This window comes from Oncorhynchus clarkii, chromosome 12, assembly GCF_045791955.1.
Source record: "Oncorhynchus clarkii lewisi isolate Uvic-CL-2024 chromosome 12, UVic_Ocla_1.0, whole genome shotgun sequence".
NCBI classification, from domain to species: domain Eukaryota; kingdom Metazoa; phylum Chordata; class Actinopteri; order Salmoniformes; family Salmonidae; genus Oncorhynchus; species Oncorhynchus clarkii.
The window spans coordinates 17948147-17961448 of record NC_092158.1 but is presented as its reverse complement, the minus strand read 5'-3'; the positions used below and the strand labels follow the sequence as shown (position 1 = coordinate 17961448).

At 42.5% G+C, this 13302-nt stretch overlaps 1 protein-coding gene across 1 annotated transcript in view; it reads right to left on the bottom strand.

Annotated features, from left to right (window-relative positions):
• The window catches only part of LOC139422810 (zinc finger SWIM domain-containing protein 6-like), a 73241-nt gene that overhangs the window by 22976 nt on the left and 36963 nt on the right, over positions 1-13302 (bottom strand). The window contains exons 2-7 of the mRNA XM_071174179.1: positions 12426-12782; positions 10317-10465; positions 10025-10175; positions 2421-2591; positions 1687-1878; positions 1399-1545 (exon numbers count right to left, since the gene is read on the bottom strand). Coding sequence (XP_071030280.1) covers positions 1399-1545; positions 1687-1878; positions 2421-2591; positions 10025-10175; positions 10317-10465; positions 12426-12782 — 1167 coding nt within the window. The remainder of the gene's footprint in view (positions 1-1398; positions 1546-1686; positions 1879-2420; positions 2592-10024; positions 10176-10316; positions 10466-12425; positions 12783-13302) is intronic.

Below are 13302 nucleotides of genomic sequence, written 5' to 3'. Positions count from 1 at the left end.
ACCCCAGTTACACAGTTAATACACTGTTATTACCCCAGTTACACAGTTAATACACTGTTATTACCCCAGCTACACAGTTAATACACTGTTATTACCCCAGCTACACAGTTAATACACTGTTATTACCCCAGCTACACAGTTAATACACTGTTATTACCCCAGCTACACAGTTAATACACTGTTATTACCCCAGCTACACAGTTAATACACTGTTATTACCCTAGTTACACAGTTAATACACTGTTATTACCCTAGTTACAGTTAATACACTGTTATTACCCTAGTTACACTTAATACACTGTTATTACCCTAGTTACACTTAATACACTGTTATTACCCTAGTTACACAGTTAATACACTGTTATTACCCTAGTTACACAGTTAATACACTGTTATTACCCTAGTTACACAGTTAATACTGTTATTACCCTAGTTACACAGTTAATACTGTTATTACCCTAGTTACACAGTTAATACTGTTATTACCCTAGTTACACAGTTAATACTGTTATTACCCTAGTTACACAGTTAATACACTGTTATTACCCTAGTTACACAGTTAATACACTGTTATTACCCTAGTTACACAGTTAATACACTGTTATTACCCCAGTTACACAGTTAATACACTGTTATTACCCCAGTTACACAGTTAATACACTGTTATTACCCTAGTTACACAGTTAATACACTGTTATTACTCTAGTTACACAGTTAATACACTTATTACTCTAGTTACACAGTTAATACACTGTTATTACTCTAATTACACTGTTATTACTCTAGTTAGTTAATACACTACTAACTATTACCACGGTTAATACAAACAAATGTATTTATAAAGCCATTTTTACGTCAGCCGATGTCACAAAGTGCTGTACAGAAACCCTGCCTAAAACCCCAAACAGCAAGCAACGCAGGTGTAGAAGCACAGTGGCTAGGAAAAACTCCCTAAAAAGGCAAGAACCCAGGAAGAAGCCTAGAGAGGAACCAGGCTCTGAGGGGGGGCAAGTCCTCTTCTGGCTGTGCCGGGTGGAGATTATAACAGAAAATGGCCAAGATGTTCAAACGTTCATAGATGACCTGCAGGGTCAGATAATAATAATCACAGTGGTTGTAGAGGGTGCAACAGGTCAGTCAGTACCTCAGGATTAAATGTCAGTTGACTTTTCATAGCCAATCATTCAGAGTTAGAGACAGCAGGTGCGGTACACTATTATTACATGGTTTATAAACACAGCTAATACACTGTTAGTACATTGATATTACAGTTTATATACTGTCCCTACAGTTAGTACGCTGGTATTATATGGTTAACATACAGGTACAGACAAAGACAGGAGTGAGAGGAGGCCGTCCTTTAGTGAAACAGTATAAATGAAACGATGAAGAACTGACCTTTTTTGTGGTTGCGGAGGAGCTGTAGTTGTTTCTGTTGCTGCCGTTTGAGTGTGTTGACAATAGCAATGGCCAATCGCAAGGCTTCCCTGGGATAACCATGTGACCGCAGCGCGTCAACCCTCGCACACGCTGTTGGGACGTGCTCTGCAAGAGGGATGGGAGGGGGGATTTCAATAGACTACCAAAACCAAAGCTACTTCAACTAAATAAAACAAAAAAATCCCCAAAATTGCCTTCTAAATCCCTCCCCCCCTTTCGTCATTGTCAACACAAATACACACTCACCGTGCCAGAGGGGCCATCCGCGGGCGTCAAACAGTGCCCCTCCACTACCGTGGTTGTCGTGGGGACAGTGTGTGTGTGTGTGTGTGCAGAGGTCATGTGTGATGACGCGCTGCAGATGTGTGTCCTGCCAGTGCAGGTCGCAGGCCTCAATGGCCCTCGTAAACACTGTCCTATGAGGACGAGACGACAAGTCTGGGAGAGAGGGGTGAGAGGGCGATTAGGGAGAGGGGTGAGGGTGGGTAGAAAAGAGGAGCGAAAGAAGAGGACAATGTGAGAAGAGAACAATGTGAAAATATTCATTAAAAAGCGTTGCTTTGATCAGCCACCTAAAGCTAAAGCTTCCTCGGTGAAATGCTCATTCACTGCACTGTTCCTACTCAGAAGCCTCATATACATTTTTAAAGGGTATTTTCTCTAATTTAGCTCAGACAGGGACAGGGGCAGCCGTAGCTATAAGACCCCGCTTGGGTTATTGGGCTTATTCCATCAGACAGAGAAACGAATAAGAACAGCTCGTAGGGCAGAGCCATGGAGAGAGGGAGAGAGTTGATTAAAAGAGGCATGGAGACCGAGCGAGGGATCGACAGAGAGAACATGATAAAAAGAAGGAGGCTTTTCTCGCACACGCTCAGTGTGGTTGTCCCACCTGGGTGGCAGGGGCGCCCTGAGGCAGTGTTGGTCAGGTGTGTGTGAGATGTGTGCATGTTTGTCTGTCTACGTGTGCGTTTTCTCACCTGGGTTGCCGTGCGGTAGTGCGTGTGTGAGGTTGGGTAGTTCGTTGCCATGGTTTCCATCCTCCCATGGACACACATCGATGCTGTTCCACCGTCTAAGCTGTCTCAGCCACACACACTTCTGCTCCGACTTACAGTGGGGGTTCAGCACAATACACATCCACAGGGTACCTACACACACAAAGGATGTTTCTGTCATTATTATTCATCCTTGAATCATGTCATTTCATTCTATGAAAAGGGAACACTAGATACCATTAAAAGGTTTTGGACCTTGCGTTTATCTTTTCAATAAACACATGCCTACATGCCTGCCACACACACACTTTGATTACCTGAAGCATGAGCTGAAAAGGAGATGGGTTATGGATGAAGGGAGGGAGGGAAGGATAGAGGCAGAGGAAAGAAGAGAGATTTAGAGAGTAAACCGAAGGCATCAAAAATAAGTATGCAGGAAAACAGGGAAAAACAGTGACTATTATGAAAAATGAACAGAAAAAGAGGACAGATGACAGAATGAGACACGAGGAGTGAGAGGTGAAGCTAAAGAACAGGAGAGGGGGATGAGATAGGAAGGTGGGAAGAGTCACTTTATCCTCTGTCTTTGCATGGCATCAAGGACAACAGAAAGAAGAGAGAGGAGAGGGGAGAAAACAGAGTGGATGAGATGGGAAGGAAAAGTCGGGAGTGAAGAAATTTAAGAGAAAGAATGAAGAGGAGGCAAGATTGCAGAACGGGAGAGAAGGAAAGAAGACAAAGGAAAGAGGAGAATGTGCATCCAAGCAGGAGGAATCTCCAAAACATTAAAAGCATGATGATGCATTCAAACGATCCAGAAATAAGAGATGAACTACCCTTAGAACAGAAAGAGAGAAAGAAACCAAAACAGACAAAGAAAGGGGGGATAAATAATACACTTCCAACAATCAACTACCATGACAACAGGGTTGTGGTTATGGGATGTTGCTTGGGCAGGTTACTATTGGATGTCGTTGCGAGGCTAGGGCTAAGTTCTACTGGATCTGGTTACTAGACTAGGGTCTATCTAGACTCTCCCCCGATTAGACACTAACAAGGAATAATTCCTAAAGCCTTCCTGCTTATCGTGAATATGGACAGTGTACAGTTCAGTGTTCACGCACAGCTACTTCAGCTGTGGTTCATTATAACAAGAGGAAACACCCCCCTGCTCCCATCCCCCTTTATTTCCATGGATGGGTCTCATTTGAATATTCAGCCCACAATTCATCTGTTCTGTCAAAAGAGGGAAAGAGAGAAAGAAAGAAAAATAGAGGGAGACAGAAAGAGAGAGAGCGAACGAGAGAGAGCGAAATACCCAGCTCACAATATCAGAACACATTTTAGGTTGTAAAAAGCATATTTCACAAAACACCTAGCTCACACCCTACAAATACATAACAGACTGACAATACACTCCTGATACATGCCAAACACTACCCATCATGCAATCAGTCATCATATCACAATGTGCAGAGAGATAGTGCCTTCAGGCAATTTTTTTCTCACCATCTACACACAATAATCCGAAATGACAAAGTGGGAAAATGTTTATATTTTCTTGCACCCAATGACCACTGACAGAACTAAAAAGTTAATTGGCTGAGATGGGAGAACAACCATCTCTGCAGCACACCAATCTGGCCTTTATGGGAGAGTGGCCAGACGGATTACATATCTGAGAAAAAGGCACATGACAGCACACCTGTAGTTTATAAAAAGGCACATGACAGCACACCTGTAGTTTATAATAAAGGCACATGACAGCACACCTGTGGTTTATAAAAAGGCACATGACAGCACACCTGTAGTTTATAAAAAGGCACATGACAGCACACCTGGAGTTTATAAAAAGGCACATGACAGCACACCTGTAGTTTATAAAAAGGCACATGACAGCACACCTGTAGTTTATAAAAAGGCACATGACAGCACACCTGGAGTTTATAAAAAGGCACATGACAGCACACCTGTAGTTTATAAAAAGGCACATGACAGCACACCTGGAGTTTATAAAAAGGCACATGACAGCACACCTGGAGTTTATAAAAAAGGCACATGACAGCACACCTGTAGTTTATAATAAAGGGACATGACAGCACACATGACAGCACACCTGTAGTTTATAATAAAGGGACATGACAGCACACCTGGAGTTTATAAAAAGGCACATGACAGCACACCTGGAGTTTATAAAAAAGGGACATGACAGCACACCTGGAGTTTATAAAAAGGCACATGACAGCACACCTGTAGTTTAAAAAAAGGCACATGACAGCACACCTGTAGTTTATAAAAAGGCACATGACAGCACACCTGTAGTTTATAAAAAGGCACATGACAGCACACCTGTAGTTTATAAAAAGGCACATGACAGCACACCTGGAGTTTATAAAAAGACACATGACAGCACACCTGTAGTTTATAATAAAGGGACATGACAGCACACCTGGAGTTTATAATAAAGGGACATGACAGCACACCTGTAGTTTATAATAAAGGGACATGACAGCACACCTGTAGTTTATAATAAAGGGACATGACAGCACACCTGTAGTTTATAATAAAGGGACATGACAGCACACCTGTAGTTTATAATAAAGGGACATGACAGCACACCTGTAGTTTATAATAAAGGGACATGACAGCACACCTGGAGTTTATAAAAAGGCACATGACAGCACACCTGGAGTTTATAAAAAAGGGACATGACAGCACACCTGTAGTTTATAAAAAGGCACATGACAGCACACCTGGAGTTTATAAAAAGACACATGACAGCACACCTGCAGTTTATAAAAAGGCACATGACAGCACACCTGGAGTTTATACTTTAAACTATGCCACTTTGTTTACATACCCTACATTACTCATCTCATATGTATATACTGTCCTCGATACCATCTACTGCATCTTGCCTATGCCCTTCTGTACCATCACTCATTCATATATCTTTATGTACATATTCTTTATCCCTTTACACTTGTGTGAATAAGGTAGTAGTTTTGGAATTGTTAGGTTAGATTACTCGTTGGTTATTACTGCATTGTCAGAACTAGAAGCACAAGCATTTCGCTACACTCGCATTAACATCTGCTAACCATATGTATGTGACATATATATTTGATTATAATAAAGGCACATGACAGCACACCTGGAGTTTATAAAAAGGCACATGACAGCACATCTGGAGTTTATAAAAAGGCACATGACAGCACACCTAGAGTTTATAAAAAGGCACATGACAGCACACCTGGAGTTTATAAAAAGGCACATGACAGCACACCTGGAGTTTATAAAAAAGGCACATGACAGCACACCTGTAGTTTATAATAAAGGGACATGACAGCACACATGACAGCACACCTGTAGTTTATAATAAAGGCACATGACAGCACACCTGGAGTTTATAATAAAGGGACATGACAGCACACCTGGAGTTTATAATAAAGGCACATGACAGCACACCTGGAGTTTATAATAAAGGGACATGACAGCACACCTGGAGTTTATAATAAAGGCACATGACAGCACACCTAGAGTTTATAAAAAGGCACATGACAGCACACCTGTAGTTTATAAAAAAGGCACATGACAGCACACCTGGAGTTTATAATAAAGGCACATGAGAACACACCTGGAGTTTATAATAAAGGCACATGACAGCACACCTGGAGTTTATAATAAAGGCACATGACAGCACACCTGGAGTTTATAATAAAGACACATGACAGCACACCTGGAGTTTATAATAAAGGCACATGACAGCACACCTGGAGTTTATACTTTGTTTACATACCCTACATTACTCATCTCATATGTATATACTGTCCTCAATACCATCTACTGCATCTTGCCTATGCCCTTCTGTACCATCACTCATTCATATATCTTTATGTACATATTCTTTATCCCTTTACACTTGTGTGTATAAGGTAGTAGTTTTGGAATTGTTAGGTTAGATTACTCGTTGGTTATTACTACATTGTCAGAACTAGAAGCACAAGCATTTCACTACACTCGCATTACCATCTGCTAACCATGTGTATGTGACATATACATTTGATTATAATAAAGGCACATGACAGCACACCTGGAGTTTATAAAAAGGCACATGACAGCACACCTGAAGGTTATAAAAAGGCACATGAAAGACTCAGGCAAAAGATTCTGTGGTCTGATGAGATGAAAATGTAACTCTTTGGCCTGAAAGCAAAGTGCTATGTCTGGAGAAAACCAGGCACAGCTCATCACACCATCATGCTATGGGGATGCTTTTCAGCGGCAGGGACTGGGAGACTGGTACGGATAGAGGGAACAATGAATGGAGCCAAATACAGGCAAATCCTTGATGAGAACCTGCTTCAGAGTGCAAACAACCTTAGACTGGTGCAAAGATTAACGTTCCAACGGGACAATGACCCCAAGCATGCAGCGAAAGCAATGCTGGAATGTCTTCAGAACTAGAATGTGAAAGTCATTGAGTGGCCCAGCCAAAGCCCAGACTTGAATCCCAATGACAAATCTGTGGAAAGACTAAGCTTGCTGTTCACCACCGCTCCCCATCCAACTTCACCCCCTAGAGTCGATGTCTGCGCCTCCGTGGAAATCTAAATAGTATAATAAAAACATCCCCATTAAAATCCATATGTTTAACTTCTCTAGGGTAGGGGGCAGCATTTGGAATTTTGGATGAAAAGCATGCCCAAATTAAATTGCCTTCTACTCAGGTCCAGAAGATAGGATATGCATATAATTAGTAGATTTTGATAGAAAACACTCTAAAGTTTCCAAAACTGTTAAAATAATGTATAACAGAACTTATTTGGCAGGCAAAAACCTGTGAAAAATCCATTCAGGAAGTAGGATTTTTTGTTGTTGTTGTAGTTTTCTATTCAATGACTTAACAGTATACTTAACAGGACTGAAATTGCAGTTCCTATGCCTCCACTAGATGTCAGTCTTTAGAAATTGTTTCAGGCTTGTATTCTGTGAGGGAGTAAGAGCAGTCTGAATGAGTGGACCCAGCCGTGTCACAGAGCTTTTTCATGCGCACGACCAAGAGAGTGCCCTTCTTGTTTACCTTTTATATTGACGACGTTATTGCCCGGTTGAAATATTATCAATTATTTAGGCTAAAAACAACCCGAGGATTGAATATAAACATCATTTGACATGTTTCTATGAACTTTACGGATACAATTTGGATTTTTTGTCTGCCTGTTGTGACTGCGTTTGAGCCTGTGGATTACTGAAGAAAACGCGCAAACAAAATGGAGGTTTTCGGATATAAAGAGAGACTTTATTGAACAAAGGGAACTTTTATTGGATAAATAAATGTTTTCTGAGTGCAAACATATGAAGATCATCAAAGGTAAGTGATTAATTGTATCTCTATTTATGACTTGTGTAACTCTTCTACTTGACTGGTTACTGTTTGTAAGGATTTGTCTGCTGGGCTATGTTTTCAAATAATTGTAAGGTATGCTTTCGCCGTAAAGCATTTTTGAAATCTGGCACCGTGGTTGGATTCACAAGAAGTTAATCTTTAAACCAATGTAAAGTAGTTGTATATTTTCTGAATTTTTATAATGAGTATTTCTGTATTTGAATTTGGTGCTCTGCAATCTCACTGGATGTTGGCCAGGTGGGATGCTAGCGTCCCACATACCCTAGAGAGGTTCAACTAGAGATGTCATTTATTTTGCATGGGCTGCGTCTCAATCCCCAAAGTCTGCCAATGGCGTCACGGGACGTGCCTGAAGTCGGTACCGCCGATCTGCGTCTGTAGTGCCCGAACAGTTTGGGCGCCACACTAATATTGTTTTGCTCTAGTACACCCACAAGCCTCACAAGACTAGTCTGAAGGTAGCCCAGAGCTCTTTGAGTCAGTGGTCTGGCAGTGTCACAGCCTCATGACGCGCGGTCACGAGAGAGTTAGCTCTCTCATGGCTTTTCTACAGACAATGGAATTCTCCGGTTGGAACATTATTGAACTTTTATGATAAAAACATCCTAAAGATTGATTCTATACTTAGTTTGACAAGTTTCTTCGACCTGTAATATAACATTTTGAACGTTTCGTCCGACTGGACCCGATCGCACTTTTGTTTACCAAACGCTCTAACAAAAGAAGCTATTGGACATAAATGGACATTATCGAACAAAAAATGCATTTATTGTGGAACTGTGATTCCTGGGAGTGCATTCTGATGAAGATCATCAAAGGTAAGTGAATATTTATAACGCTATTTATGAATAATGGTGACTACCCAACATGGCGGATATTTCTCTGCCTGGTTTGGGCTCTGAGCGCCGTTCACAGATTATGCTTTTTCTGTAAAGTTTTTTAAAAATCTGACACCGCGGTTACATTAAGGAGAAGTGTATCTAAAGTTCCATGCATAACACTAGAATTTTTTTTCTGAGAATTCATGTGGCTCTCTGCACAATCACCGCAGGTTTTAGAACTACTGAACGTAACGTGCCATTGTAAAATTAGATTTTTTTATATAAATTTACACTTTATCGAACAAAACAAAACGTATTGTGTAACATGAAGTCCTATGAGTGTCATCTGATGAAGATCATCAAAGGTTAGTGATTCATTTTATCTCTGTTTGTGCTTTTTGTGACTCCTCTCTTTGGCTGGAAAAATTGCTGTTTTTTTCTGTGAGTTGGTGGTGACCTAATATAATCGTTGGTGGAGCTTTCGCTGTAAAGAATTTTTGAAATCAGACACAGTGGCTGGATTAACGAGAATTGTATCTTTAAAATGGTGCCTAATACTTGTATTTTTGAGAAATTAGATTTATGAGATTTCTGTTGATTTGTATTTGGTGCCCTGCAATTTCATTGGCTGTTGGCGAGGGGTTAGACAGGTTAACTGCACCTCAGATTGGAGCCCAAATTAATACTTCACGGAGTTCAAGTAACAGACACATCTCAATATGAACTGTTATTCAATGAGTTTCTATTGGGCAATAGCAGTAGGGCCAAATTCAATGTTTCATCAAATAATTGTATGTATATATCTTTTTTTATACCTAAAGGGGTCCTAAAACTCTAAATCAAATAGCTAAATTATCCCTGGTATAACAATCTTAAAACAATTCCATATGTTAGCTTAGTAGAACCCAGCAAAGCTGATACAGACATACCCAAGATGACTCACCGCTGTAATCGCCGCCAAAGGTGCTTCTACAAAGTATTGACTCAGGGGTGTGTATACTTACTGTATGTAAATTAGATATTTCTGCATTTCATTTTCAAGAAATGCGCACTAATTTCTAAGAACATGTTTTCACTTTGTCATTAGGTAGTGTGTGTAGATGAATGCAATTTGTTTATTTATTTTTTAAATCGCTTGAATTCAAGCTGTAACACAACTAAATGTGGAGTAAGTGAAGGTGTATGAATACATTCTGAAGGCACTGTAGGTCTAACACCACTGACTAACACACAAAATCAAACATTAACCAGGCTCACAACAACACTCATGTGTGCATGTGTATTCTCTTCAGCACCTAGTTCTTCCAAGTGATGTCGGTCCTTGTGTGTGTGTGTGTGTGTGCCTTGCCTCTTACCTAGCTCATCCCACAGCTGTCTGTATTTGTCGGTCATGGTGGTTCCCTGTTGTCTCCACAGTGCCAGACGAGGGTCGCCCATAAACTGTTCTGTGATGAGCGTTAACATCCTGGCACCGTTGGAGTCACGCATCTTCAACATCTCTCTCACCTAGAGGAGAGAGGGAGGGAGAGAGAGCGGGAGGGAGAGAGGTCAGCAAAGAGACAAGGGGGTGTGTGTGTGTGTGTGTGTGTGTGTGTGTGTGTGTGTGTGTGTGTGTGTGTGTGTGTATGTGTATGTGGTATATGTTACCTTGCTGAACAGCAGGTTGAGTTGTTTCCCAGAGCCATGGTATCCTCCCTGTGAGAGAAAGAGTTTCACCTGCTCCTGGACCTGCTCCTCATCCAGGTGCCAACAGTTCTCATCATCTACACTGGCCCCTGCCGTGGGGTCTGGGGCCCCTACACACATGGACACAAAGAGAGTTTAGTCTCACACACACAGCTCATTATTTAGATTTAATGATGTTCCATGTCTCAGCAAAAGCATTGGGCTCTCTCAGACACAAACAAAAACCAAGCAAGATGAAAATAGACCTCATATGACACCAGCTTCAGTAAAGTATCATCATCACACACACACAAACACACACACACACACACACACACACACACACACACACTACATTAGTGTTGCTCATATGGACAGGGAGGTGATTTGAAGGCCCCAGGCAGAGGCCAGTCTGAGCCCCACCCCCCTCTTTTAATGTGCCATGAACACAACCAGTCATGTCTTTATCAGATTGTCAAACAATTCACTTCAAAAAGTAGGTTACATTCGCACGTTCATCCTAAACAATTCCAGCATCCAGAACAGTGCAATGTGCAGCCGCCAACTTTAACCTGGCTCACAACAACACTCATATGTGTGCATGTGTATTCTCTTCAGCACCTAGTTATTCCAAGTGATGTCGGTCCTTGTGTGTGTGTGTGTGTGTGTGTGTGTGTGTGTGTGTGTGTGTGTGTGTGTGTGTGCGTGCGCGTGCGTGTGGCTGAAACCATCTCACCAGAGAAAGCATCCAAGCCAGCGAAACAGTGCCCCTCTGTCTTACTATATGTAGGTCATGTATCTGATGCTAATGCTGTCTTGCCAAAAAGAGTCCAGACAGCATCAGATACATGGGCTACACATAAACTATATATTTACATTAACATTTTAGTAATTTAGCAGACAAGCGCCTTAAAGTAGTGAGTACATACATTTTCATACTTTGGGGAATTCCCCCGTGGAAATCGAACCCACAATTCTGGCGTTGCAAGCGCCATGCTCTACGAACTGAGCTACACAGGACTAATAATACAAAAGTATGTGATGTTAGTGGTGTAGAAGTAAGATCACAGAACAGGATCACCGAGGGCTGAAGGGGGTAGCGCGTCAAAATCGCCTGTCCTTGGCTGCTACACCCACTACCAAATTCCAAACTGCCTCTGGAAACAATGTCAGCGCAAGAACTGTTTGTCGGGAGCTTCATGGAATGAGTTTCCATGGCCGAGCAGCCACACAAGCCTACAATCACCATGCGCAATACAAAGAGTCAGCTGGAGTGGTGTAAAGCTCGCTGCCATTGGATTCTGGAGCAGTGGAAACGCGTTCTCTGGAGTGATGAATCATGCTTAATCATCTGGCAGTCCGACGGACAAATCTGGGTTTGGCGGATGCCAGGAGAACGCTACCTGCCCGAATGCATATTGCCAACTGTAAAGTTTGGTGGAGGAGGAATACTGGTCTGGCATTCTAGACAATTCTGTGCTTCCAACTTTGTGGCAACAGTTTGGGGAAGGCCCGCTCCTGAACTTGATTGGCCTGCACAGAGCCCTGACCTCAACCCCATCAAACACCTTTGGGAGGATTTGGATCTCGGACTGCAAGCCAGACCTAATCACCCAACATCAGTGCCTGACCTCACTAATGCTTGTGGCTGAATGGAAGCAAGTCCCTGCAGCAATGTTCCAACATCTAGTGGAAAGCCTTCCCAGAAGAGTGCAAGCTGTTATAGCAGCAAAGGGGGGGACCAAATCCATATTAATGCCCATGATTTGGGAATGAGATGTTCAACGAGCAGGTGTCCACATAGTGTACATGATCTCTGCCTTGACGATTGCAGCACCTGTCTTTTTCCTAAAGGAATGTGTTAACTTAGGTCATTTTTCTGTTACATTTACATCTTTCTTGTTCTCTTCCCTGCCCTGCTCTGAAAGCACCACATTGCTGCAGCTTCATTTCAATGAAAGTCAAGTTTGCAATCATATCCGGTAGGGATTCACTGGAGCCAGCCAATCATATCAGCCAGGGGGAAATCTATTCCAGAAAAACACACACACACACACACACACACACACACACACACACCCCCCCACTCACCATGGACCTGGTTGATCTCAGAGTTTGTTGACAGAATCTCATCAGCTAGTTTCTGAGCAGTGGGCAGCACCTCAGTGTGGTGTACTGTTATCAGGTACTGGACAAATTTCTGCAGCTGGTCTCTGTTCATCTGGAACAGTGTCTCTGAGATGGGCAGGTGCAGTTTGACCTGCTCGGGCTTCCGTACGCGGTACAGGGCCAGCGCTACCACGTGCGCGCAGTAGAAGATGTCCTTATTGCCACAGCTGCACGTGACCGCGGTGATCTTGCAGCGGTCAAAGCTGACACTCACGCTGCAGACGAGCTCGGATTCCGACGGCGTGGCCGGTTCTGTTACCGTTCCGCTGAGGTGGAACCCTGAGAAAGAAAAGAGGAGAACCATTAGACGATCAGTCAGTCAATCAATCAAGTAGTCAATCAAATTGTATTCATGTAGCCTAATAGTTTTACACAGAAGTGCGTAACAAAGTCATGTTCGGAATATTTGAACACCCCAATGGCATTCATGTTGTTGTCATTAACCTGTGGGTGTGTGGCTTAGCATCCTATACGTGCAGAAGACCCACTGTACCAACTAGCTACTAGTCAGATTATAATGGTAAGGGGGGGGAAGAGAAAGAGCTGTCCCTGAAGCGAAGAGAGGGGAACATCGCTCTCGTCTTTCTCTCTCTGGGGAAAAGGTCAAACTGATGATCTCTAGAGTCCCTCGGTGTGACGAGTGATGCCCTCCTAATGCAATAGAGCTCAGCCGTCACTCACGCACTCATAATCCCCCCCACCCACACACCTATTTTCTATAAACCTGACATTCTCTGGCTAAGAGGTCACTCATTGGGGATACAGCCCGGGATCAAGCCCGGGTCTGTAGTGACACCTC